The sequence below is a fragment of the Charadrius vociferus genome, unplaced genomic scaffold (assembly GCF_000708025.1).
Source record: "Charadrius vociferus isolate BGI_N301 unplaced genomic scaffold, ASM70802v2 scaffold214, whole genome shotgun sequence".
Lineage (NCBI taxonomy): Eukaryota > Metazoa > Chordata > Aves > Charadriiformes > Charadriidae > Charadrius > Charadrius vociferus.
The window spans coordinates 4,524,570-4,546,563 of NW_009647955.1; the positions used below are offsets into that span (position 1 = coordinate 4,524,570).

Sequence of the window (21,994 nt, forward strand, 5' to 3'; positions counted from 1 at the left end):
TTTACCTTAAGTTGATTAAGCTTCTTGTGCTCTTTCTGTACCCCCCCGACTTTATCATTGCCTTAATAAAATACATAATTTCTCTTGACAAACTTGTGGTTTTATTGACCTATGATGGACTAAGGATATGACTAGGAACATTAAGTAAACAGAAATAAAAACCTATTGTTAGGGAAGAAAAAAAAGGAAGGCATCTTTGAATAAAACCTTCTTTAATAGTTTTTAGAACTCGGTTCTAATACAAGTGCTCAAGGACATAATTGGCAATATATTTAACAGCAAGTAGAGTCTCTTCACAGGTTGGCTTTATCTGAGATTCAGGGAGCATGAAACCGTATCTACCAGTGTCTCGGAGCTCAAAAGTGAAGGAGTACTTGATGCCTTCATCGTAAGCCCAATCGTCAGAGCCCCCTGCAGCAGGATCTGTTGATAAAGAAATAAAATAAAGCTTAACTGGAAAACTGTGTCTGCACATTGATATGTGATATACTTTGGAGTCAAGTCGTGTAGCCAGAAATGTATAGAGAACAGATAAGGAATATTCAGTGAACTGATTGATTTCTCCTGCTCATGGAAAAACTTCTGTGATTTTAGGCCATTTGTGAGCTTTTTTTCTAGCTGATGCGTGCAAGCAGCAGTCAGTAAAAAAGTGTAACTGCTCCCTCCTTGTCAGTACTGTGGGGAGACCATGGGAGGAATGCCTAAGGAACAGGACAATGTCATGCTTGCATGGGGTTTAGAAAGATTTGGTAGCAGAAGCAAATACCCACGCACTGGGTAGCTTTTTGAGGTTCATACAGATGTGAAAGAACTGCAGGTCTGGGATATCAGCTCCATCTTTTCCTTCTGAACAAATGGTACCCTCCCTTTCCAGTACTTTGGTACAATGAAGGCAGTCTCTTTTGCTAAGGAAGGAGCCTCTGGAATTGCTAAGCATCACCAAACCATTTTTGTAGGAAAATTTTCCATAAGTATTCTAAAAATTGTGAAAAACTATTTTTTATAGTTTGCTTGTGGTGTTTTGTTTTGTTTTTTAATTATTTAAGGAAAGAGAAATAGGGAAAAGAGATTAGTTTCTATATTTAAGTAAATTAAGAGATCTTAAATATAGGAGATATTAAGGTTCGTGAAATCTAGATTTGGCAACCTTATCTCAGCTTTTGACACTGCAAAGGCCATATCCTGACCGCTGAGTTCCCCAGGAGGGTAAAAGAATGGAATTGTGCTTGGTATGTTTCTCAGGCTGTAACGCAAAGTAAAAGAAATAATTGTCTGTGTTGCTAGAGTGGTTGAAGCCATTCTTTAGGATTCACATCATCTTTTCACTTTGACTTGGAGATACTGGAAATGCAGCAAATCCCAGGTCAAGATTTTTATGTTTAAGTCTAAGCTGTGTATGATTTAGGAATTCATGCTATGCACATGAATTCCTAAACACTTTACCACATCACTTTACTTTCCAGGTGGTCGCACGCTGCCTGGGATCCTTAAGGAATATATCATCCCATATTTTAGAAATGACAGATTCCAGATATACCTCTGAGCATATGCATGTGAAGAAAGAAGGGGACTACTTAGGAAGAGGAACGAGAATCACTAGAAAGCTGCATTTGATAGTCTTAGTAGCACTTAATATAGATGACTAATATATTTAGGACAGTACTTACAGATTGTTGTAGCTCCTGGACCATACGTATACTGGGTGTTATACAAACTGGCCAGCTGTTTGGATGCAGCACGAGCAATGGAATTCTGTAGGAAAAGAATGATAAATGCAGATTTCCAGAGGCTTTCTGAGTGAACCTAAGCAAATCCATTGTTGCATAAACAGAAAAGCCACGCTTGAGAAGTTTTTATTTGAAAACTGTTGTTCACCTCTCAGAATGTCTAGATGTCAGTAGCTGACAAGGCACAGCTTGTCCTGTTGTTGTGAAAAGAGCTCCGAGCTTTAATGGAGTATAGACCAGTCTGTGTATTGCTCTATTGAGGTACAGTCTGCTGTATAGTCCAGTATAGTTTGGAGAGGGACAATAGATAACAGGATTTTCTATACTTTGAAGAAACTTGTACAAGATTAAAACTGAATATGGAATCTTATTTAGAGATAAGAGAATCTTAGAGAATAGTAATAACTTGGTACAGTAAATTGCAAACATACAATAGCCTTTCTTTTCCTTCTATTCATGCAGCTATAAATTCAGAGTGGAGTCAGCTTAGTCAGTGGAGTTGAACACTGATACAAGTGGAAACAGATTAAAGTCTTATAAATATTAACAGCCAGAAAAAGGCATAAATTACCTTGGAACCATATGTAGTCTCATTAATTTCAATTCATTTCCTGTGCATGGAGGGACTCAGTCAACTCCCACCGATTTCAGTGAGGGTTGGATCAGGCCCATCAATAGTACTATGAAGCTTTGTATGTTTGCATTAAGGAAAATTACAGACTTTTCTTTGGAACGTGTGGCTTTTCCAGTTCTTCATTATACAGCATGTTGGTCATAAAACATGAAAACTATTAGTAACAGATGATAAATATGAATGACTTTGAAAGCAGATGTTCAGTATAAGAATAAGCAATGGGTTGCCATATCTTTCTTTATAGCTTACAGCTGAATGGCTTACTATTCCAGGAATTTGGTCAAGCCCCTTCTTCCTCTGTAGGTTATACTCTGGCTTACTTCCCAGAGGAAGATATATTGTAAAATATTCTCTGTTCATCCTTATGCTTCAAGTGTTCCTGTGAATTACTCGAAAGGGCATACTGGGCAACGTGTTTAGAAAATCTTAGTTAAGTGGGAGAGCTTTCTCAGCTTCTACAAAACACCACCGAAATATGTTTGCGTTAGCACTGGCAGCCTACTTTATTGCAGAATTGCAAGTGGCTCCCCGTTCCTAAGTGTTGGATTTTGAACATCCTAGTATTATGGGAGTTCACTGTAGGAGTTTGTGGTCATTTAACACGTTAGGAATATTTAAACAAGGCAGACCAAAGAGTATTTGAAGCTTGTCCTTTTACCTATAACATTGGCTGTACCTGAATGTGGGGCTTGGTTTCTGGCCTCTCTATTGTCCAAGCACAAACAATTGTAGGAAGAATCTTGTTGCTTTGCATTTCACAATCTTGGATTGAGAGCAATTGGGGTAGCTGAGCTCCCTCCAGTGTTGGGATTTTCTTTATTTGGTTGTGGTTATTTTAATCCTTTAAAAAGCTGATTTTCCTAAAATCTGTAATAGTTTTTAACACACATTGAGAGAATTGTAGAGGTTGGAGACTACTATCTGCTTGTGATACCATGTTTTCTTCAGTCATCTTTTGTTTATAATATAAGCATATAATCAGCAGCTGAGATTGAATCAAATCTTCTTTCAATAGCAACTGAATTTTTAAATGTTAACTGATTCTTCCTCTTTACAAATATATGCAAAGTGGAAATTAAATTTGTAAAGATGGTCTGATATTATGTATGGATATGTTGGTAACTCGTATTTGCTCTCTCTTTAGTAAACTGCATGGTAGGGACAGTAGAACGGCAGAGCTGCTCTTTGGGAAGAACGGGGCTTTCCTTTCACTCTGCCAAATGATGGCTTTAAATCACACCAGAACAGATACCAGAAAAAGTATGTCAGGAAATATTTTTACCTGCGGGATTTTTTATTACTGGCCAGGAAGTTGTAAAAAGACAGATATGTAGAAAAAGCAATTGAGATTTCCAGCTGTTAAGAGCCTGGAATCTAAATAAACAACTTCCTCAAGCTCTCCAGGCTGGAGATCAAGGTGATATTTTAAATGACCCTCTCTAAGTGAGAAACACGACTGAGCATTTATGACTTCATCATGAAATGAAACTTCATCAGGAGTTTTGATATCTGATTTTTTTCCTTTAAGTGACTCTCTACCATTTGCTTTCCTAATAGATTCATAGCCCAAAACCTAACGGTAAAAAAAAATTATTCCACTTTATAGGAACTGAAGTCACCTCTTAATATAGTATAAAACAGGAAGAATAATAAAAAATAAGTACATATTTGTGAGTGTAAATACAAAATATGAGGATTTTTTTTTCCTTTTTGTAAAAATAGCACAATTACTCAAAACCATCCATAAAAAGGAAATAACACGGAGATTTATGCAGAGGTACATAAATAATGCCTAGCATTTTCCAAAAGGGAAAGTAATATTTAGCTTTTGAAAAGTGGATTTTCAAGCCTGTATGTTATTTGGAATACAGTTGCAAGGAGAAACATCGCTATCTTTTTGACCTTTGAGGATACTCTTTGCTGTTGAGTGATTTTCTAGATCTCTTTGCATAACTGGCTTAACTGAATTGTTGTGGTTTGTTTGGGGTTTATTTGTTTGCCGTTCTTTTTTTTTGTTTTGTTTACTGTTAAGAATCTCTCTCTTACAAGGAAGATTTTGCTGAGAGTTATAGTAGCAGAGGAAATACTGGCGCCCTGAAGTCCTAGAAATAACTCCAAATTAATACCTTGTAACTCGGAGCAGAAATGGCTTTTCAGCTTCTGACTTGCAGCTGAGCTCACAGAGCTGCTCATTTCAGCAGAAGGTAGTGCTCCCTGCACTGAGCACCCATCTGTGTTTACACAGCAATTACTAATATTTGGCTTGATCTTGTGCACAGAGTGCATGGACCGGTGAGACAGCAGAGTTGTGTTCTCAGTTGCCATTATCTTACATAATTCACAACCTTTAAACCTATTTTTTTTTCCAGTTATTAGCTTTTAATGAAGGATACGTTACTGGCCTCTCTTTCTCACCACATCTGGAGTTTTGAACTAACAAGACAAATTAGCAGGCTGAGCGTCTTCTGTGTGTTAATAGGTAATTTTTTGGGGAGCATCTCCCTCATTTTACTCTTTTATCATCAGGCTAGGTTTGCCAGCAAATTGCGGCTGTTTAGAAACACTTCAGGGACGTTGATTATGCAGCTGCTGCATGTGGACAACTCCCTTCACCCTCACAGTGACAGGGATCTGGAGAAGCTTTTTCACTGATTGACTGGACCTCTTGCTCCCTTCCCTCACTGGACTGCAAACTGATTTGCCTGAGGCTGAAAACTGTATTTTCACTTCACCTTGGTCTCGTGTGCTACTTAAACAACCCTCAACTTTCTTTGCAATGAAAGTCAGAAAATGTGGTATTTGCAAAGTTACCCTTAGCCAAATGAGGCTAAACTTCTGGAGGCCTCTTGTTTTGCCAATCAAAACAGACTCCCCTCAAAAGAGTCCATGACTGATGTGTAATTTAGTTCACTATTCTGTTGTTTCTCATAGTTAAGCATGTCCCCCAAGAGTCCAGGGAATCCAGCCAAGTGCAGCACTTCAGTATGACGCCCCTTCTTGCTTTGCCAACCTGTTTCTCTGTGGCAGTCTCACAGAGTGTTTAAGAAATTGATCCCTGGTGAGAGGGTTTCCAGTGCGACTGAGTTAAGGTGAATGTGCCCTGCACCTGTTGGAGACTCTTGTATTTCAGCCACTCGTACATGAGCTTCATCTGGAAGATGCTGCTACTAAAAACATCCTTTTCACAATTGTAAGAGTGTCACTTCAGAGCAGTTCTGCTGGGGGACATCTGTTGTGGCCAACTCAGTGGAGTTGTGAAGCCAATTCCAAATATTGCTTTTCTGCCTATTTTCCTGTTTGTTGTGCTTAGCAGTTGACTTTACCAATATTTACTTGTCGCAAGTAGTACAATCACACCAATTTGCAGTAGCACAGATGCCACAGCATGGTATGTCTGAGTCTCTTAGATGATAGCATTTTTGCTGTTCAAAAATTCTTACACATAAACACATCCAGGAATAAAGTCAGGAGTGAAAAGACTTTGCTCCCAGGTTAAATAATCAGATTGATGTTCACAAAGTCATGCAATATATTTGAAATTCACTCTTCTTGCAGGCTGCATAGACTCCACTTTCTACTGTATCCTATTTTAAGCACTCAAGAGGAAATGAAATGCCAGGCTAATCCAATATGGAAGGTGAATTTCGGTGAGCTTAAACAATAACCAATGTGGCCAGTACGCCTTCAAGTAATACAAACTGAAATCCTGTGTCTAGAAAATTATCTTGGGTTGTAAATTAATATATTATTTTGCAGTCTGCCAAACTGTAATAGTACACATACATTAATCTGACAATGAGTACGAGCTGGCTGCAGATATGTATTTGGAGCCGAGTTTGTTGTTTAACTGAGAGATGGAATTGAAACTGGAAAGGAAAGAAGGGCACAACACACATTCCTCTTCTCTATCAAATCATAGTTCAGAGCCAATTCAAATACAAACAAGAATTGATAAAGCTACATTTTTCTGCTGAAAATGAGGAAAGCATAGGGTGACCTAATAGGAAGCTAAGGCCAAAATATGAACTGATTAAAAAATATGGGCTGAACTGTTTATGAAAAATGCAATTAAATACAGACTTCTTTATTGCAAGGGGACAAAAATGTGAATAGTAAAATAAAGATGAAAAGAATCTTTTTGGGGTATGAAGAGATTCTGGTCTTGCCAAGCACATTTTTTAATTGTGAAAAGCTAATGCTTCTGTTCTCTGTGGGAGATGGATTCAAGTGTGCATTCTGTGTGCAGGGTAACACTCCAGGGTATAGTAAAGAATGGCTTGAGGATTATGAAGCAGGCAAAATGTGATTCACCAAAAGGAGTACATATTTCTTTCCGGGAGTCATCACAAGAATATTGTGTAACTTCTGAGAAATTCCTGACCTAGATTTTCCTGTCTTGGATGTTTTTATTTTTGTTGTTCAAGTAGTGTTTGGGCAACAGTGAAAGTTGTGTGCAACACCCCAGGAAGGGAGTTAAAGGAACAACCCTGAACAAAGGGAGAAATGTTTTGGGAAAATCCTTGTGAGCTGTGGGGTTGACATCCTCAGTGCTCCTCTTGCATCTAAGGAGAAGAGTGGGAAGTTGTGGGAAGGAAGGAACATACATGACTTTCATCGTGTTTTACACCCCAGGGCTGGGGGTGGGTGAGGGATAGTTCTAATCCCCAACTCAGAGTAATTTACGATAACTTTGAGGTTGTTCTGATTTGCTATAATGGAGCATAAAGGATGTCTGGGATTCTCAGAGTGCCCTGTTCTGCCTGAGAGACCAAAACCAGAACAGTTTTATGCCTTCTAGAGATTTCTGGAGGCTGTGAACAGAAAAAGTCAGTTGAGCCCCAAGAACATGCCGTTCAGTATGCTTGCAGGAAAGGAAGGTACTAGTGCTCTCTAGATCTTTCTTTTCTGCAGACTTAGTGTATTCAATCTCGAATTACTCAATTTTTGTGCCCTTTTATATCTCAGACACTGGAATGCAGCATAAGCCCCATGGTATTATGCTACCTTTAATTAAATACAATGGAACAAAATGTTGTTAATGATAAGCAGACATGTGGGGTTTTGTTTAAGCACATGTCCAGTTCCTCACTGAAAGAGATAAGAAATTGCAACTATATTTCCTTTAATTTATTAGATCTGTCAGAGTAAAAATAACATCTAAGATAAGATAATGGCACTATAAATTTTGCTTTTTCATTTGCAAAATGATTTACGATCCTTTTATTTGCCCAAACAATTTCTATTAAAAGTTGAGATTCTCATTCTTCAGCATTTCTCTAAATTCTATATCTAGACAGAACTTTTGGACATGAAACACAACAACTGGCATACAAAATAATACCTCTTTTGGTAGGGGTCTCATTTCAAACAAGTACTGTTGATTGAAAATCTTAAATTTTCTTTAATCACAGCTTAAATGAATGTGTTTTAGTTACTTGAAGTAACCTGAAAACCTGCACTTTCAAACCTGACTCAGAGCCTCTTGAAGTCAGTCTTTCTATTTAATTCACTCACATTAAAGTGAATTAGGCCCTTTCTGTTTAATTATCCCAACTACAGCCAATGTCGATTGGGCGATACTCTGTTCTCATTCTCCAGAAGAAGGATTTTTTTGGCAAGAAGTCTTCCCTTGTTAAAATCAGATACTGCACAAGTTAAACACCTCTGGGATCCTGCTGTCTTTTTGTTGGGATCACCAATAGAGGAAATATTTTTCCTTAATTAAGACGTGAAAAACACTCATAAGGTCACCTTGTCATGGTGGTGAGATTTGTGATTGCTTTGTAGTGGGAAATAATGAAACTCCCCCTGGGATCAGTGTGCCCGATTTAGAATATAGGATAAAGTGATGTTGGAAAGACTAACTTATAAAGTGAAATCAAATGGTTGAAGAGAAATATATAGCCTGCATTCCTGAGCTATTTATTTTTTATGCTGAATGGTAATAGCAGAATTGTCCTCTATGGGAGGAAAGGAGAGTTTTTATTGATAAAATTTGTAAAACCTTAGTATGGACGATTCATTAAATTTTACTGTGTGTTAGAATAGAACATTGCTAATATAACATTTTAAATTTACAAAAGAATTTGAAAACCATTTGAAAACCTAGAAAAGCCCATAGGTTCTTTCTTACTGTTAAAGATTGTTTTAATAATGAGATGTCAATGCAAACTTTTTCCATTTAATACTGTGAGAAACATGCTGTACTTTTAGTTATGTTTCATCACATTTGCTCTTGATTCAAAAAATTGGGCTGAATGTCATGCAAATTTTTAACACATGGGAACTTTGTGATCTCGACAACAAAGCAGCTTCAAGGGTTTTGTGTTGCTTTATTGCTTTAGACTGAACTGCAATGTGTGAAATGTAAAGCTTTTGTAAAAACTGAAGACAAGAAATTACTACAGTTCCCTGGAGTAATTACGATTAAAAATTTCTGGGATATAAATTAAGAAAACAAAATCTTCATCTTAATTTCATCCTGTCCTTTAAAATGTAAAAAATGTAACAAGAAACTTCACTGTTGGCAACCATTTGTATTTGTGCTTTGGAATCATGACATCTGCTTGGGAGCACTCGTAAATCTGTCAAACCTGCACAACAGAGCAACACATAGTGTTGTTGCCTTGGACTTTTGGCAGCATCCAGGAAAGAGAGGGAATCAAGATTTGTTTATTTTGTTTTGTTATGTTGTTTTCCTTGCCGACAGCTTCTAATTACTAGTGTGCCAGAGAACTGAAGTAATTTTATTATTCTTGATTGTTGGTTTTTGGCCTCACAAAATGTTTACAACTTTTATGCACGTTTAATAGTTTTAACCCCTCTCGCGGTTTTTAAGGATAAAAAAAAATGTCCAGACTGTTGTTATCTTACTTAAATAGCATTAGGGTGTGGCCTTTCTCTAGGATCAATAAAAGAGGCATTGTCCTTTAAAACACCACAGTCATCCTCTCCTCTTCCAAATAAAAGGTGTGTTTGAACCCAGAACTGTTTAAAAAGGCCTCAGAACTGAAACTTTCAACCTGTTTGATATCTAACTGTTTTTAATTATACTTTTGATACAAACTGCTTGATTTTCCTGAACCTGTATCAATAGGAGTTTCACCATTTTACTTCAGTGAGAACTAAGGTTCGGTAGGAAGTGGTAGACAGAGATCCTTGCCTGCTGTTGATGGTACCAGTTCAGTCATTTCATAGTTATTACGGTCTGTCAAGCTGTTCGCTTGACTTGCAGGGCAGAATGTTTCTGTGCTACATTGTATTAATGCTATGCTACATGTATTAATTTCTATGCTACATGTATTAAAGCTACATACACAGCAACCTCTTGAGTCAGGAAGAAGCAGTGCTGCACAGCATAGTGGATTTCTGTATAGCAGGACTGGAAGACAAACCTGACCTTATGGCAAATTCATTGTGTATGGGGAAATTAAATAAGGCTCTTGAGTTTATCCTGCGTTTGAACTATCTTGAAGCTATCATGGTTTCCCTTGTTCTTGCTATGAAAGACAAGTATTTTCAAAAACTGGCAGTACAGATTATTTCCAGATGTTAAAAAAACTCCTTGAAGTTAAATGGGTCTAAATAGCAAGTGATGATTTTTACTTATTCTTTTCATTATGTCAAAACGAGAAAGAGACTTACCAGTTCCTCGTAATTTGATGGTAATTTGTAAGTATAGGAGTAAGGAAACAGTAGCAGCTGGGAGTAGGAGTGAATTGTCAAGTATGCCTTGATTGTAGAAAGATGTTCACGAATAAAATCAGCCAAAGCCTTGGTCTCCTTTTCAGACTCAGGTGCAGACCCACAGTAAGTAGAATCACAGGGGCTTTTGGAGGCTCCAAGAGCTGGGAAGAAAGGCGAATTTAATGAGTACTTAATGAAAAATTGGTTGTTAGAAGAGTTATGTCACACCAGTTTTGTAGATAAGCCTTGGAAATCCTTCTGACACACATGCAATATCAGAGGAGAGAATATTTTATTGCATAGTTAAGACACTGGGCAACATGACATAGCATACAATATGGCCTGTAGAGTGTGGATAGTTGGAAAAACAAGAGTGTCAATGTAAAGCCCTGTATTATCTAAGTGATTTGGGATATTGATTTGTTTCAGTACTTAACAAATTTCTCCTGGCATATCATTTCCCCCATTTCTAGGACACTTCCAGGAACAAACTAAGTGGAAACCACTCAAAAGAAACCCCGCTCCACCAAGTGAAACCAGCCAAAAGCAAACTCTTGGTTTCTGCTCTGAACTAGTAGAAAAGGGCATGTGTGTGTGTATACGTACATGTGTGCATAAATGTATATATGTGTATATATATGCACATGTGTGTATATATATGTTCGTGGAAGTAGCCATACTGATCATGCTAGTAACCAAAGTCTCTTTTGCCCAAAACCGCTCCAAAAATTGAACACAAGCTACTCCAAAACGCTATACTGGTGGGTTTTCACTCAAGCTTGAGCTGAACCAACCATCAGGTACGGAAAATCTATAATTAAGCATCTTGGCTATTGCACCTCTGTATGGTCTGTATGCAGCTATTGTTCAGAGACACTTACTGCACCAGCCAGCATTAAAATTCCTGTTGGGATCTGTACCAATGCAACGGCTACCGGCATTTTTAGAGCGGGTCTTTCTCCACATGCGGTCCTGAAATAGAATGGTGAAGTGTAGATCAAAACTAAGCGAAATTTCTAACAGTTGGCTTTTCCAGAAATAGTCTTCTTGAGAAAGAAGAATGTACTTACATTGGTCCAAGTGTAAACGTAACCATCGATATTGACAACAGGCAAAACATAGAAGTCCAAGCTGTTGAGAAGTGTGGTCATGACAGTATCTTTTCCATAGGTCTCAACAGCCTAGTTGGAGAAAAGTAGAAAAAGCTGATGATGCCTTCATAGATCTGTAGCTCCTGTGTACATTTAAAGGCCTGGGTCTTGATCAGGAATTAATGAATGTGGTGCGCAAAGTCATCCGGGTCACTCCACCACGTGAGATGGCAACTCTGTAATATTACATATACTTAGAGGATTTACACTGACTCAAACCACACTGCTGTTAGGAAGCCATCTCATTCTGGTAGATAAACTATATGGTAAAACAGTGTGGAGTTTGAACAGGGTATTAAATCACTGGAAAGAAATTTCCATCTACTAGCTTCTTGTTTACAGACAGAGCAAAATTCCTGTCCATATATTCTCCCTACATCCTGTCACCTTAAAGGTTTGGGTTTAATTTATGCGAGAAGGAAAAATCATTATTCCCATTTTTTTATAGCTGTTGAGCAGAGAAATTTCATAAATAACCAAAATTATAGAGAATATTTTCAAAGAACACACACGTTTCCAGTCATAATGCTGTGGATGCACATATTCAAAGGGAGGCAGATTTTTCTCTGCACTTTTCCAGACACAAACATTGAATAACAAACATAGGAACTCCTGCCATAAACCTATATATCCTGATTGTTCGTGGCCTGGCACTTTGTGTATTTGTTCGCAGATTTATATCAGCATGAAGGGAGCATGCAACAATCATGGAAATTTGCTCTAAGTAGTATGTTGCACCCACGTTTCCTTTACTCTACACAGATGTAAAGGACAACACAGGGAGCAATGCAATGGAGAAAGGCATCTATTGTCCTGTCACTAGTAAGTGGGAAGGATGAATGTAGAATCTAGAAAAGCAGTTCAGATCACTAGAACTTGGGGTTTTTAGGAGCTTTTTTTTTTTTTTTTAAGAGACATATAACAATCCACCTGGCTTGTGTTTTTCTCTATATTTTTTTACTTTTATGTCTAGAAGCAATCCCAAGTGAACCACTGATGATGCTCAGAGGACTGAGCTTTTAAAGCACTTCTGCCTATCCACACGTGGATCCACTGAGCAGAGCCACTGCTGGTGTCAGGTACACCTATTAATTAAGTGACCAGACAGTGAAAATGACAGCTGTAGTGACGTGAATTGAGAAGAGAAAAATGGTAGCACATACTGTCTGCAGCCTTGTTAGGAGCTAATGAAATCACATTCCCATTGACTCCACTAAGATGTCACTTTCAATTTCCACTGCTCCCTACACAAAACCGCATGGCTGTCTGATAAGACTGAGATTATACTTGCCACCAATGCCTCTGCCAGCGTGACTCACCCATGTACTTTGGCTTTCCTTTCCTTGGGTTTTAAATCCCAGCTGCTGCTTCTGGGCTTGTGTGGTTGGTTTTTTTTTAATCTTCAAGCAGGAATTCTTACAAAATTTGAGATTCAATCAGCGAGTTGTTCTGCTAAGTTGATTGATCTCCCTCCACTGAGGGGGAATATACTTCTCTGTAGAGAAGACTGTGCAGCATTTGATAACTCCCACCTGCTTTATATTGGTGGTGAGGAGAAGGAAAAGACAAAGGAGATACAATTGTGTAATTCAAGGCCTGAAGTGAAGCTAATTTCACCTGTTCAGCTCTTTCCTGAATATGGTTTCATATTTTAGAAACCATTCTGAGGGGCAGCTCAAAGGAACGCATATGCATTTCCCTCTCCCTGAGTGGAGTTTAGGGAGCTTCATCTAGAGTCTTCCTCCTCTTTTTGGTACATTTCCTCAGAGCACTCCGTGCTTAGCTGAGGACATGTTCCCACCCTCTCTGTTGCCTGACTGAGTAATGCTGGTTGCAGGGAATACAGCACCTGAAGCTGTAAGAAGGCGGCTGTTTGGACATGCCTTCTGATGTGCCTTGAATTTCCTTATTCCCTACTCCTTATGACTATGTAAAGAACATGTCTAGTAACACGATAAACATAATCCTGTTTGTTATCTCTCACCTTTCTCTGACTACAGGTGCAAAAAGGAATTTATAGACCATGTAAGTAACCCTTGTGTTTGTCAGTACCTCTTACACATGCTTTTAGATAGTCTTAAGCTGCTGAAAGATTACAGGTCCAAAGATTAAGATCTGGTTTAAGTAGTTACACCCTAACCATCTGAGGTGAGAGAAGGGATGTGCGGCAGGTATTTTGAGGTAAAAAGGCAATCTGCAGCTGCCTCAGTTCTTGCTGCTCACTTAAGATTTTCTTAAACATAGTTGCACTATGTAAAATATTTTTTTTCACCATTAATCTTACTGACTTCTTTCACAAACCACTGGCAGAAAGCCGGGGAGATCCACTCTCTTGCATGGAAACCACAATCCATAAAGATGGCCTTCTTATTTGGACCACTTTTTCCCATCTAGGAAAGAAACCAACAAAACCCAAGGTTAAAATAGTTTGTACGCAGAACAAGCCAGTCAGCTTGCTGACCTTAAAAAGTCAAACTTTATACAAATATAGCATTCCTTGATTAAATGGAAATCTATGGAGTGCCCTCAGCTATAGCCGACCATGATATTCAAGCTAAAACAATAGACTCTTAATAATTTAATTTTTATTAATATAGATAAGATTCCTTGATTCCCTCCCCCCAATTATTTGATTATTCTGTATTGTTGATTTATTTCCTGTAGTATCCCTAAGAGTTGATCTTGTTTGCTTGAATGATATATTATTGTAAATGCTTATGCAATTTTGGGCAAGTAATCTTTGTCCTTTCACCTTTATTTAAGTTATCATATCTTATTTATTCATAAGAGTTATACCAAAAAGTTTTATATGATGAAGATACAAACAAATTTGTTGCATATTGCTAGAGAGACTGACATTTATAGACCCTTTTAGAATAAATGTGCTTAAAAACAACAGATGGAGAGAACATAAAGGTAGATGATCATTCAAATAATTCTTAGGAGTGTGGTTAAATTTATATGTCTGAACTTCTAATATTTCATTATGTCTCTTTTTTTAAAAGATCTTTAAAATTGAACAAATCATAGTAGTAATGAACAAAATGTATTAGATTTTCTGCAAAATGTATATTACTGTCTTAGCATTATTGGTATTTTAATAGGCATGATAATCTTGTGGAGGTTAATAGAGGAAAGGGCTGGCACAAAGAAATCAAAGCACTTACTTTGAGAATGTACATTGGCCGTCCTTCATATGTTTCCCCAATTACACTGCGAGAGACAAGGTCTGGGTTCTGAGCAGCAATATCAGCAGTCCAAGCAGCTATCTGTTTAATAAGGAGGTTAAATTTACTGATGTCTCTGTCCTCAGGTCCAGAGTAATTAATTCACAGACTTCAAGCCAGTAGAGTCCTTCTGAGCATCTAACTTGACCTAATGTTTAATACATTTTGTAGATTTCCAAGAATTAATTCCTACTGGTACTAGAGCTATATGTCTGAATTGATTTTTTAGTATGAATTTATTTAAACCTGTCATTGGAGTATGGCTGGTGGTTACAAAACCCTTTGAATGCTAACCCTGTATAGTTATGACCTTGTCAACCCTTAAACTTTCTTAACAAAAGAGAACTCTTTTTCTTGTTAAACTAAGTAGATTGAATTACTTAAATCTTCTACATGTTGTAATGTTTTTCAGTTTCATGGCTCTTTTATTCATCATCATTCTTGAATTACTGACAGAAGTGCTGGACAGGGATTTGTAGGAATAGTCCACCAATGCCAGATACAAAAGAAAGAAAATTTCATTCATTCTATTTATTATTTAAGGGAAGTAATAACAGCCTTTATTATCTTAATATTGGAGCAGCTTCCCTTGGTTACAGGGGCCTTCAGAAGCTCATTAAAAAGTTGTCACATCCACACAAAAAAGCATTTCATGACCAAAGAGCTATCTATGAAGTAAAAAAAAAGACAGGAAGCAGCAGACAGGTCTAGACAAATGGGCAAGAGAATACTAGAAATAGCGATTGCCATTATGGATGTTGGTGGTTTTTTGCATGCCAATAACCTTTGCAGAGTCAGTGAGGCTTTTGGTTTTTGTTTTATTAATAGCCTTGTAAAAAGAGATTTTTTTTTTTTTTTTAAGGAGAGTTCTGGTGGAAGAAAATTCATTAGTTCTGTGTATGATCTAAGATAACACTCGGAGAGGAAATATACATTTTCTTGTTTGAAAATGTAACAGGTACTTAGTGGGCAATGATTGGCACACAAATGAAAGATTTTTGCAAGGAAAAACATGAGAGGGAGATTGTCAGACTTTTGAATATAAAAACTGCAATGCAATGGATGATAAAGAGCCACTGCAAAGATGTGAAGAGTGACATGGTCAAGATTATATGTCAGGCTGTGAAGATTATGAGCATGGCTGTGAAAAAAGGAGGGAAGAGGGGAGAGCTTATGGTGGAAGATGAAGAGTTATAATTGGGGCAAGGAATGGAATAAGTTTTTTAGCAGAGGAGGTGGGAGAAGGAATGAAAAAGAAAGAGCAAACTAGTAATGAAACATGTCAGCCTGGTCATTGGATTTCTGCCAAAGTTTCTTTGCAGCACTGGGAGCAGAAGTAGAGGAAATTGGTGTAGGGGGACAGGTTATACAAATTAACTCAGTAATGAGCAACAAAGGAGAAGAGGAAAGAAAGTTTGGAAAAGGAGTTGTCATACAGAACAGAAGAGGAACAGAAGAGGAAAAAGAAAGAAAGCTGGAAGCTTGTCGGAGCCATTTTGCCTACAGAGGCTAAGCTACCAAGCTAATAAAGTGTCAAACGTCTAGACGTTACCGTTTCCCAGTTGTTGTACTTTTCATAGCTGTGTCTGGTGGTACGAGCTTTGCTGTCAAACTGGGCATCCACTGCATCCTGAAGGTTGTCAATCAGAACTCTGCAATAGGGCACCATGAAAAGTGTAAAGAGAAACATCCAATTTGCTAGCAGGAAAAAAAGCACCAGATAGACATTCCAGGGCTTCCTGGAAATAAAGCCCCATGGACTGTGAAGCGAAATGGGGGAGGGGGGTTGATTTATGTGTTTGAAAATAATATATATTAGGTTCAAGTTTCAACCTACTTCCTGCCTCAACCTTACCATGAGAATGATCCGGGAGCAATAGCTTTCTCCTAATTAGCACCTGCCTACTTACTCCCATACAAGCAAACCTCCAGGGTGGCAACAGTTTGCTTTAGAAAGAATGGCAATGCTGAAACAGAGTGTGTGTAGAAAATCCGCTCTGAGCTGACCTCATGTTGCCAGATTGCCTCTGCCTCAGTAGGAAACGGACCCTCTCCTGAAGTTATGGCACTGGAGGACAGTTGGAGGACAGTTAGACTGCAGCAATGTAATACTCTCATGCAGCAGCCCAGAGATGTCTGCCTGATGAAATTCTTTGTCAAACCAAGCTTCCAAAGTTCAGGTGTGGTTTGACAGCTCTGTTGCAGGTGGCATCATCCATCCTCCAAGCTACTTTACTGCATGTGAGGTGGGCTATTAAAGTAGAATAAACAATGGCAAGAAAACCCCAGCATCCCATCTGGATCGGTTGGATCTCCACTGTTCATCTTTCCCTGGGGCTGACACAAAGGCACGGCTCATTGTTCAGCATACTGTTGAGGACCTTTTTCTTGTATTTCAACCTTGGCTATCAAAAAATGAAGTCCTTTTCTTTTTTCCAGTGCATGTCTTAACATTCTTACAAATCTTGCTCATCCAGGATATGTCCTTGATCATTTGTGATCTGTATAGAAGGGCAGGAGGCCAGTTTGTGAGGCGCCACCAGCCTTCAGAACAAACAGTGCAAATGACTACATTGACATGATGTCACGGCATTGCAGCTGCACTTCAAAAGAATTGGAACAGCCTGGATTGTCACAAGGACGCTCCACTCAAGTTTGTCAGGGACATCTTCCAGACATTATGGCCTTTGTTGCAATCAAAAGATCTGTGCATGGACCTGAGGGAGTTCATGAATATTATAGGAAAAACTAACACATGTAGAGTAACTCCTCCTTTGCCAAAGAGGAAATTCCACTGAAATTGGATTCCTGTGCTGTATGCAGGCTGTGGCATTATTGAAAATAATTTCTTCTAGAATGTTTTTAGACTCTGTTCCCGCAGCAGCATCCAAATCAGACATGGTTAACATGAGACCAGTAAGTTTAGGAATGGATTATCCTTGGATTTAGCAAATCATAAAAGTTATGTTTAATGAGAACTGTGAGGTGTCCAACAAGGAGTTTGGTCTGGTGGCAACAACAATGGGGCTGAGAGACAAAAATGCTCCACTCAGCCAAATGAAGTCACGAGAATTTGATCAAGTAACACTAACTTTCAGTGTCTGAGTACATGGTGTTGACAGAATATCCATTACACATTGAAGAAGCCTGATAATCAAGATGGGCTGAGCCAAATTGCAAAGTTCAGGTGGAGCTAAAGGAGCAAAGAAGACAGACGGCCCCACTCCACTCCAGCCCAAGGTCAACTTCTCATCCTCAATTAATGTTTGCATAGTGACTGGAAGATATGAAGTATAAACAGTTGCCTGGTCCTGTGCTTTTCTCCTTGTGCTCCCATTAATGCTACTCACTACAATGATTCTGTTCTCAGGGGTGTGTAATGTGGCAGGGTGGTCTATTCACTCCACTTATGCTGCAATTGTATTCAGTCATGGCAACTCAGGGCTTTTTTTACTTCTGTGTAATATACTTATGAAATATTTAAGCCAATTCAGAGTTTTCTCTTTAGAGAAATCTTTGCCACAGACCTGCTGTGTGACTTGAATAACCCCAAAGCTGTCCTGGGAATCTGGTTTCCCCACTCCCTTGGCCCTTCACCTGGCAACTGTCTTCCCTTTGTTGCCTGTTGGTTTTTTTTTTTTTTTCCCTTTTAGCCATCATTCTGCAGGTTAGAGAACTCAGTGGGGAGCCCTTCATGGTTGCCCTTGGGGCTCACCATTTTCTGGTTTCAGTTCCCTGATACTATTGTGCAAACCCATCTGGTGTCCTTTCTGGCTCTTTCTAGACCTTTGCTGCATTTTGTCTTTAGTGGGAAATCTTCCTTGTCCCCACCATACTCCACCCTTGTGTACTGCAGTGAGCTTTCACCTCTGGGAAATTCCTGGTAATAAGTCTGCATCCTGTCTCTTCACTTCACCCCTTTAATGCCGAGCAGCTACAGTCCATTTGAAACGCCATAGGAAAGCTGAACCCAGCAGAGGCATTCACAGGAGGGATGAAGTTTGTGACAGGAAGATCACTGACCAATAAGAAAGAATCAAACACACTTTCCCCAGTATTCAATCTCCTTCTATTCAAAATATAGTAGTGAGAACAAACTTACTGATATTCCATTCCACTTTCTTTCAGAAGATCTTCAACCTCAAAAGACACGTCAGCTTCAACTCGGAAATCAACTTGCATTTTTGGCCTTACCAGTGTGACAGAGTCTGGCTGCCAAAAGTCAACCTGAAAGAAGGCCAAATGAACATGTAAACAAATAAATACTTACATATGGCTGTGAGTTTTAGGTGGGTGTATGTGTGATGGTGTTGTTGATTGTGATTAATATACCAAATTTCATTCCTATCCTATTACACTGACCCGACCTTGCTTGCCAGAAGCATCAACCTAAGTTTTAACCAAAAATTGATTAAGAAGATTTTACTAGGCCTACAGTTTGTATGGCAGAATTCTGGAGATGGCAGTGACAGTTTCACAAATGCCAAGTATTCTACAGCATTGGAGTGCATACAGACTTGTGAATATTGTAACTATCTTTACAACTTCTTTCCTTCTTTGTACAGGTTTCATTGGAGGTTTTTGCCTATAAGCGTTAGACAGAAGTGGATTCCTGCCTCAGTAGCAGAAGGACGCTACTTGAATACTTTACAAAAATCAGCTGGGAAAGACTGTTGTCTGTATGAGTGCTTTTAAAACTCAGTTCACTAAAGTTTGTATGAGGAACGTTTGCCTTCAGAAGATGTTTAGCTCAGGGTGGACAAACAACAGTGCTATTACTATTTCATGTATTTTTGCTGAAGTCAGCTTCCAGACCTCTGGATTTAGCACCCTATTAAAGGCCGATGAAATTAAAGCTGGTTTGCCAACCTAATGCCTTTTCAGCCTTTCATCTTGTGAACATAAAGGAAATTGGGGCTGGTGGGCATATTCATGATGTGTCTTCAAGTGAGAAGATTATTCCAGGTTATATTACTACATTTAGTCCTGACTGATTGCTTCATATAACAATGGTAGTCCAGGGATATTCTCTTCACTAAAAAGAAAAGAAACCATCCCTTTATACTACACACTTAAAAGCAAGCATGGTATGTTAATATTCCTAATATTGGCAGCACCATTCCAATAGCATAATCTTCTACAGAATACTGTCCCAGCATGCTACACTAGCCTGTTGATGATAGTTCTCCACATCTGCACTTTGTTAAAAATACCATCCTTTCATCCTACAGATAATAGTGTCTTTTTCACCAACAGCTATTTTACAACATCAAAGCTGAATAGAAATATTGAAAACACATTTGCTGTCTTTATTGTTTTTTCTCATGTCATTGTGTCATCATATATCTCCATCAAGGTCAGTAAGAAACATGCAGCTTGGTTGGAGAGAAAGGAAGCTTTAAAGGAAAGTCAGAGAAGAAAAGATGACACGAGAGACTAGAGGCCAAAGGAAAGTTCAATTTGTTGAGAGTATGGACTTTTAGATTATTTACATGAGTAAAATGTTTTTGCCTGTAATGGTAAAAGTTCTGGGAGTTGGAATTTTCATCTTTTATCTAATATGTTCTTGAAAGCACCCCACTGAATACAGCATTTCAGATTAACTTATTCTATTAAGAAATTCTGGTGGGCACTTTGATATTCAGACTGGGTTAACCAGACTTTCTAGGAAGGAATGCATTTGCATAGCTCTAACTTTATCACCTTGTTCTGTTTCTTCTGAAGAAACACTCCAGCTGACTTGAATGGAATCAAGATTAGGTCTTTAATTCAGTAGCATGATTTTTTTTAAAAAAGATATACATTAGTTGAACAAAAGGAGAAATGTTCCTTTCAAATGCAATATGACCCCTTCCCCGAGTTCTTTACCTGCACATTGCTGGCAAGGGAATTGATGATTTCCACCTGCTCATCATTCTGAGGAATCACACGAAACACCTTCTGCCTGAAAGGGGAGAAAAAGATTGGATTTGAAACAGGTAAGTCAATTGAGAGGCTTTTGCTCATGCAGAAGAAATTGTGTGACTATAAAACTTGCTGTCTGTTCTTACCCATCAAAGGCAAGATCCTGCAGGTGAGCAGAGACAGCTGCAGCACCTATGAGAACCAAAAAGGCCCACATTTTTTTTTAAAGAAAAAAAACAGGTTTTCTGTTCTTCTATGCTGCTTTTATAACCTGTTTTGTCCTGCTTTTTATCAATTATACACCAGAATAACCCACTGATCAACTGATAGATTATTCCCTTGGCCTTGTTTTATTTGCATACTATTTATAATGTGTGTTTTATTCCACACCTGTGAAAACAGATGAAAGTCTCGAGGGGGGCTGGCTGAAGAATCTTGCTACCTGACCTGGGTGAACTCTTGGTATGAAAAAGTGAATTTAATTTACTTTGTTTTTTTTCTGTCGTATATGAAATTTGATTAATTTTTTTTTTGGCAATCATTTGGTTGCTGGATTACAAACTTTACTTCATGATCCTTTATTGTTACTTTATGTAATGGTAGATGTCTATCAGGTGTTGTTGCAGTGACTGGTCTTAATCACACAGCATACAACATCCTGAATAATATGGGGCTGACTGTGACAAAGGAAGAGGAAACACAGCTGGGACGTACCAATTATCTTTTTTTTTTTGGTAGTTTTCCAACAGAGAAGAAAAGCACTGAACTTGTTCTTTGCTCAGTTACTTCACTGAAACTTATGAATAAGCCAGGTGTCTGCAGAACTGAGTTGCAGTCGAGTTGTACATATACTCCGCATAATATATTCACTGAGTCTTGCATGTTCTCTAATTTAATCATGTAAGGACCAGAGGTGTGTATCATTTAAGCACCACTGTGGGCATTACATGTAGAACAAGACGATTAAATGAAATGTAGTCATACAAAAGCATTTTTAGCTTTATCTTTTCTGTTGTGCCTAAACTATCTGAGAAACAATAGTGTGTTTGCATCACTGCACTCGCAGTTTAGTTTTCATTAATGGGTACTTGGCATTAAATGTAACGTTAATTGCCTGTTGCTGCTGTGTCCTGAGGTGACTGATGTTTTCGACAAGGAGCCTCTAAATGAATCAGTGTGTAAATACATAAAGAATGGAATTTATGACCTCAGTTCTCTCTTCTGTTATCCCTAAGTGACCAGACAAATTAAAGGGGTTCAGACACAGATAATCTGGAAGATGTTCTTTGATGCTGCATCTGCTATTTTGCAGAAATCTATGTATATGCAGATGATATAATGTGTGAAAATTTATTAGAAAATTCATATATATTCATCTCAGATTAAAAGACATAGTTACAAAGGGCAGAAATTTGAATTGTCAATGACTGTTTTAAGAATGAATGTGGCATCAGACTGCACCTAATTTTTTATGAGGTTCTCTGGGGTCAACTCAGTAAAACTGCAGCAGCCTTATATACATAGAATACCTAGAAAAATATTTTTAAAATCAATGTACCAAGAATGCAGCAGTTTATACTTAACAATATGACCCATGATGAATATGGTCCTAAAAGGAGGTTCCAAAACTGCACTGAGCCTACTTATTCAAAACTATCTTTGCCA

At 38.3% G+C, this 21,994-nt stretch overlaps 1 protein-coding gene across 1 annotated transcript; it reads right to left on the reverse strand.

The window, feature by feature from the left end:
* Nucleotides 1–221: 221 nt before the first annotated feature.
* On the reverse strand, nt 222–20,546 carry CPB1 (carboxypeptidase B1 (tissue)). The gene is made up of 11 exons (XM_009883384.1): nt 20,476–20,546; nt 20,294–20,369; nt 18,528–18,652; nt 15,978–16,077; nt 14,366–14,467; nt 13,487–13,588; nt 11,118–11,228; nt 10,929–11,019; nt 10,006–10,208; nt 1,668–1,752; nt 222–423 (listed from the first exon to the last, which is right to left on the reverse strand). The coding sequence occupies exons 1-11, from the start codon at nt 20,544–20,546 to the stop codon at nt 236–238; spliced, it is 1,254 nt and encodes a 417-aa protein (XP_009881686.1). The 3' UTR covers nt 222–235.
* Nucleotides 20,547–21,994: the final 1,448 nt, after the last annotated feature.

What these genes read in the sequence shown, in the direction of transcription:
- CPB1 (XM_009883384.1), bottom strand. Translation starts at nt 20,546, where the DNA reads ATGTGGGCCTTTTTGGTTCTCATAGGTGCTGCAGCTGTCTCTGCTCAC. An exon ending in GCCAGTGGTTTGTGAAAGAA is followed by an intron (nt 11,229 to 13,486) that starts GTCAGTAAGATT and finishes TTCTCCAACTAG; the next exon opens with GCTGTTGAGACCTATGGAAA. An exon ending in TCCAGGAGCTACAACAATCT is followed by an intron (nt 424 to 1,667) that starts GTAAGTACTGTC and finishes CTTTATCAACAG; the next exon opens with ATCCTGCTGCAGGGGGCTCT.